The 6,478-nt window shown below is 40.9% G+C and overlaps 1 protein-coding gene across 7 annotated transcripts in view; it reads right to left on the bottom strand.

Moving 5' to 3' along the window:
* Positions 1-488: 488 nt before the first annotated feature.
* The window catches only part of ANO5 (anoctamin 5), a 113,801-nt gene continuing 107,811 nt past the window's right edge, over positions 489-6,478 (bottom strand). For all 7 annotated transcript variants that reach the window (XM_056527796.1, XM_056527798.1, XM_056527799.1 and 4 more), the window contains 6 exons: positions 6,341-6,438; positions 6,082-6,212; positions 3,878-4,083; positions 3,117-3,298; positions 2,835-2,940; positions 489-1,395 (listed from right to left, as the gene is read on the bottom strand). In XM_056527796.1, the coding sequence (XP_056383771.1) occupies positions 1,171-1,395; positions 2,835-2,940; positions 3,117-3,298; positions 3,878-4,083; positions 6,082-6,212; positions 6,341-6,438 (948 nt within the window). In that variant the 3' untranslated portion in view covers positions 489-1,170. The remainder of the gene's footprint in view (positions 1,396-2,834; positions 2,941-3,116; positions 3,299-3,877; positions 4,084-6,081; positions 6,213-6,340; positions 6,439-6,478) is intronic.

The following is a 6,478-nucleotide window of genomic DNA, read 5'->3' as shown; positions in this document are numbered from 1 at the left end:
GCCTGAGCCTCATAAAGCAGCCTTCACAATAATAAAAAGATTATTACATAAAGGAGAACAAAAAAATGTAAGAATCTCCCATGTTCTACTAATACTTTGCTCTGTAAACTGAGCTATAAAATATATATTTGATGATGGAGTCTTAATATAAAAAAAATGTACACAGCAAAGTAAAGTTTAGGGGCAAAGTTAGGAAATCTTTCGTTAAAGCATTACGGTAATTTAAAAGAAAAAAAAATAATTTGACACATCAAAAGTTTTCATTGGTCAGGGTCTTGCTACCGAGACCCTCACTGATCCCTAAACAGAGCCGAAAGAAGCAAATGGCAGTGCACTTCACTCCCTGGCTCGGCGCTTCCTCCAATTCACTGTATAGGCCAGTGTTTCCCAACCAGGGCGCCTCCAGCTGTTGCAAAACTACAACTCCCAGCATGCCCGGACAGCCTTTGGCTGTCCGGGCATGTTGTGAGTTGTAGTTTTGCAACAGCTGCAGGCACTCTGATTAGGAAACACGGGCATAGACTATACTGAAGCCTGTCTCCTGCAATGATTCGGAGCAAGCCAATGAGTGAAGCGCGCTGCCTGCTCTTCTCCCAGCTATATCTAGGAATCAGTGTGGGTCCCAGCATTGAAACCCCAACCGATCAAAACTTTTTGATATGTCAAACAAGTTTGAAAATAAATGACACTAACGCCTTAAAACGGCAAAAAAAAAATCTCACTGCCTTTGGGATGAACCCCTTAAACGAAACCTACACCCAACTACTACTACTATAAAAAGTGCAAATAAAGGTGCCGGCGGGCTGCGCAACTTAAAGTGACTGACTGAAAGGGGTCATTAAAAAGTTGCAGATCTATCTTAAATAAAATAAAAATAAAACATTTTTTTTTTTAATTGTCCTGTGGGCCCCTTAGCTATTTTGGGGCCCCATAGCCATTGTCTAGGCCCAGCTAAGGGCTGTGTGATGGGGTAATGCAGTGTGATATAACAGCAGGACTGGGGGTCCCTGTATTTGTCCATAGCCCCAGTACTGGTAGCAGCCATGTTGGATAAGTCTTACGGAGCTCCGGGGATCAGGCGCTTTGCTCCGCCCACAGATATGGAAGTTAACTTGGAGAACGTGGCTTGATAATATGGCTTGAGCGTCCAGAGGTGTGGCGGAGGCCGCGCTACATGGCGGCAGACAGCTGCACCTTCCCTTCGGTGGCCATGACTTCTTTCGCCATGGCGTCGGTGTGATCGTTTCCGCAAAGCTTCTCCCGTAACTTCTCCAGTTCGTACTCGTGGATGATCTTCTGCGTCAGGTACTTCTCCCGTTTGATCCTGGCCTTCACGTCGGACGGAACGTCCGGGATCAGCCAGGCCACGAAGAACTTCACCACAAACACCACGTGCTGGAAGACACAAGGGAGGACAAGGTTTAATGATAATAAATAATAATAAATAAAATAATAATAATTAATTTATATATATATATATATATATATATATATATTTATATTATCTCATTTGATTGCTCGTACAGATCAATTTAATAGAATAGATTAATGTTTTACTATGCTATCAGTGATCTACTGGTTCAGCCTGTCTGTGGCAGACTCTACTAGTAGCCCAGTCACAGGAGCCACGGGGCCTAATACAGGAATAAAGGAATCGGCTCCCCATGATACCATCCCCTGGACCAGCAATGGTGTGCACTGGACACTGTTTAAAGACCGTGGTCAGTGTTGACAGCATCATTTTAACAGTCAATAGCCGGCAATGTAGATCGCTTCATGTCAGCTATTAGAATTGGCTGACTGACCCAAGCTCTCCACATACAGTCTTAAAGGGGAAACTCTGGTACAGAAGTGCTTATTCCCTATAAACAGGATCCTTTGGGTAGGGGATAAATGTCTGATCGCTGAGGGTCAGACCAGTGGGAGCCCCTCGCTTTCCTGCCTGGCACCCCCAGGATCCCGTGGATAGGGGATAAAGTGCTTATGTACTGGAGTTACCCTTTATAATACAGATATAGCCTTCATGCATTTCATGCTGTGCCGGCACCCCAGTGTTTCTGAACATTATGTTCAGAACACTGGGTTCGGGCGGCCGAGGTGGTGACATCACGCCACACCCCCTCCCATAGACATGAATCGAGGGGGTGTGATGTCACAAGGGGGAGTGGCGTGGGGGTTTGTCCATAGTGAAGGCAATGATTGGATTTTCTGTATTTAGGTCCCTTGCACACTGCGCCATGCTAGCTCCCGCACCGCCGCCGGTATAATGGAGCTCTGCTGCCCGCTGTCAGGCCCTTCTGGGTTTGGTGAAGGGACATCCCACACACACCCAATCAGCGTCAACTATAAATGGGCACCCACTAGGTGCAGGACCAGGTCAGATATAGCCTTCTTGCATTTTTAAGGGGTTAAAAAGGTAGGGGGGGGGGGGGGGAGTTGAATATTTTAGGACATTAAGTGGTCTCAAACTGTGTCCCTCCAGATGTTTCAAAAGTTGGGAGTTGTATTCTTGCAACAGCTGGAGGCACACTGGTTAGGAAACACTGCTTTAGATTCCGCAGTCTGACTTTGTCCTAGGCCTGGCCGGAAGCCCAATAAGGTCCTAGGGTAAAGTTATAGGACCCCTGTACAAAGCCTTGGCTGTCCGGGCATGCTGGGAGGAGTTGAAGTTCTGCAACATCTGGAGGGCCACAGTTTGAGACCACTTTAAGTGAAGTCATCAATGCAGCGATGTTTTATTGGGATGAAAACGCCCCATATCTGCTAGTCCAACATTGTGCCCCGTCTATTTGTTCAAACAACTTAACTACTGTTAACTACGACTCCCATCATACCTCCATGATGATGATGAAGGCCATTTTTGCTGCCAGTATGTGCCAGAACTGCATAGTGTGCATGTATCTCCGCTCATGGTCTGGAGGGTAGCGATAATCTCTGTACCTGTGGGAAAAAAAAACAATATAAGGTTATAGCGGAGGCTCTGGCGCTATTCTCCCACTAACTATAAAACCCAACCCCACGGAGCTGTGGATTATGATGTGGTAACAGCGGACAACCATGAGACTTGAGGAGTCCTATATTATAAACGGGCACAAAAAAAACATCCCGCCACCCACCTGCACAATGTGACGTTCATGACGTTCTCCAGCGGCATGCTGAGGTCGTTAAAATCGGAGACGTCAAACACAGAGAGGCTGCTGTTGATATATCCGGACATGGGGGACCTCTCATTGGTGGAATAGGCGTAATAGTAGACCAAGCGCTGGATCATGTCAGAGGTGAAAGCCACAATGAAAGCCTAAAATAGAGAAAAGTAACAAATAAAAAAGCGTTCTAGTATTTAAAGGGGTACTCCACCCCTAGACATCTCATCCTATATCCAAAGGATAGGGATATGATGTCTGATTGCACCGACACCACAACGTTCTGAACATTATGTTCAGTACGCTGCGTTCGGGCGCTCGTGGTTGTGACATCACACCACACCCCCTCCATTCATGTCTATGGGAGGGGGCGTGACATCCGTCACGCCCCCTCCCATAGACATGAATGGAGGGGGCATGGAGTGACGTCACAAGGGGGCGTGGGGGTTTGTTCATGGACAGATTTTCTGGATTTAGGTCCCTTGCACACTGCACCCTCCTCGCTCCCGCACCGCCGCCGGTATAACGGAGCTATGCTGCCTGCTGTCAGGCCCTGCTGGGTTAGGTGACAGGACATCACGCACCCACCCAATAAGTATCAACGATAAATGGGCCCCCACTAGGTGCAGGACCCGGTTTCCCATCATCCAAGAGGCCTCATTGCTTGTCCAGGTGACCCAGGTGACGGTTGGTTTGTAAGTTCGTTAACCCTGTACTCTGCCCAATGCACTCACGTTTGTTACGACCGATAATACCGCCATGGCATTCAAGATTTCCTGCCAGACCCCAATGCTGTGAGCCTTCGCCGCAAAGGCGCGTCTGAACTGCGTGGTCAGCTTCCAAGAGTCGACACGAATCTCCAGGATGTTATTCAGGAGAGCGAGGAGAGGAGCCAGAGGAAAAGAGGCCACGAACAGAGTTATAAACCCAAACTGGATAACTAGAAGAGAAGAGGAAATATACTTTTATAACCACTACTCACACATACGGACACTACTATATATTTAAGCCCATGTGGGACAGTATTATAGTAGTTATATTCTTGTATATAGGAGCAGAATTATAGTAGTTATATTTTTGTATATAGGAGCTGTATTATAGTAGATATATTCTTGTATATAGGAGCAGTATTATAGTAGTTATATTCTTGTATATAGGGAGCAGAATTATAGTAGTTATATTCTTGTATATAGGAGCAGTATTATAGTAGTTATATTCTTGTATATAGGAGACAGTATTATAGCAGTTATATTCTTGTATATAGGAGGCAGTATTATAGTAGTTATATTCTTGTATATAGGGGGCAGTATTATAGTAGTTATATTCTTGTATATAGGAGCAGTATTATAGTAGTTATATTCTTGTATATAGGAGCAGTATTATAGTAGTTATATTCTTGTATATAGGAGGCAGTATTATAGTAGTTATATTCTTGTATATAGGGGGCAGTATTATAGTAGTTATATTCTTGTATATAGGAGCAGTATTATAGTAGTTATATTCTTGTATATAGGAGCAGTATTATAGTAGTTATATTCTTGTATATAGGGGGCAGTATTATAGTAGTTATAGTCTTGTATATAGGAGCAGTATTATAGTAGCTATATTCTTGTATATAGGAGGCAGTATTATAGTAGTTCTATTCCTGTATATAGGAGCAGTATTATAGTAGTTATATTCTTGTATATAGGAGCAGTATTATAGTAGTTATATTCTTGTATATAGGAGGCAGTATTATAGTAGTTATATTCTTGTATATAGGAGCAGTATTATAGTAGTTATATTCTTGTATATAGGAGCAGTATTATAGTAGTTATATTCTTGTATATAGGAGGCAGTATTATAGTAGTTATATTCTTGTATATAGGAGCAGTATTATAGTAGTTATATTCTTGTATATAGGAGCAGTATTATAGTAGTTATATTCTTGTATATAGGAGGCAGTATTATAGTAGTTATATTCTTGTATATAGGAGCAGTATTATAGTAGTTATATTCTTGTATATTGGGGCAGTATTATAGTAGTTCTATTCTTGTATATAGGAGCAGTATAATAGTTATATTCTTGTATATAGGAGACAGTATTATAGTAGTTATATTCTTGTATATAGGAGCAGTATAATAATAGTTATATTCTTGTATATAGTAGTTATATTCTTGTATATTAGGAGACAGTATTATAGTAGTTATATTCATGTACATAGGAGCAGTATTATAGTAGTTATATTCTTGTACATAGGAGCAGTATTATAGTAGTTATAGTCTTGTATATATGAGCAGTATTATAGTAGTTATATTCTTGTATATAGGAGGCAGTATTATAGCAGTTATATTCTTGTATATAGGAGCAGTATTATAGTAGATATATTCTTGTATATAGGAGACAGTATTATAGTAGTTATATTCTTGTACATAGGAGGCAGTATTATAGTAGTTATATTCTTGTATATAGGGGGCAGTATTATAGTAGTTATATTCTTGTATATAGGAGCAGTATTATAGTAGATATATCCTTGTATATAGGAGCAGTATTATAGTAGTTATATTCTTGTATATAGGGGCAGTATTATAGTAGTTATATTCCTGTATATAGGATCAGTATTATAGTAGTTATATTCTTGTATATAGGATCAGTATTATAGTAGTTATATTCTTGTATATAGGAGGCAGTATTATAGTAGTTATATTCTTGTATATAGGGGCAGTATTATAGTAGTTATATTTCTGTATATAGGATCAGTATTATAGTAGTTATATTCTTGTATATAGGAGCAGTACTATAGTAGTTATATTCTTGTATATAGGAGAAGTATTATAGTAGTTATATTCTTGTATATAGGAGGCAGTATTATAGTAGTTATATTCTAGTACATAGGGATGCTTTTTCACAATAACAAAAAACAAACAATATATGACAGGTTCTCTCTCTCTTTCTTACCCATTTCAAGATATTCATAGAAGAGTCCCAGGGGTCCAAACACCTGTAGGTCATAGTCCTGCTCCCATCGGCTGTACAAATTCTCTGGACTATTTCTGGCTTTTCTACTTCTCCACCAGTTCCAGATCCATCTATTATATAGAGAATTGTTTATAAATGCCATTGGTCCATGTCTGCAGCTCTGAGCAGGATATAGAGCTGTCATGTTCCCTTTAAGGATTCATTTTAATATGTGTGGAAAACAAGAGGATTTACTTACGGGACAAATGCCTCCTGTATATTTCCCCAGATTTGTTTTCCAGCCATCACAATAGTGAGTTGCGTTGTGAGTTCTATCAGACAACCGGCCGGGTCACACTATGACAGAAAAAAAACAACTTATACAACATATATTGTG

This window comes from Hyla sarda, chromosome 6 (assembly GCF_029499605.1).
Source record: "Hyla sarda isolate aHylSar1 chromosome 6, aHylSar1.hap1, whole genome shotgun sequence".
Classification (NCBI taxonomy): Eukaryota; Metazoa; Chordata; class Amphibia; order Anura; family Hylidae; genus Hyla; species Hyla sarda.
The sequence above is the reverse complement of the archived record's forward strand: the minus strand, read 5'-3'. Positions and strand labels throughout refer to the sequence as shown.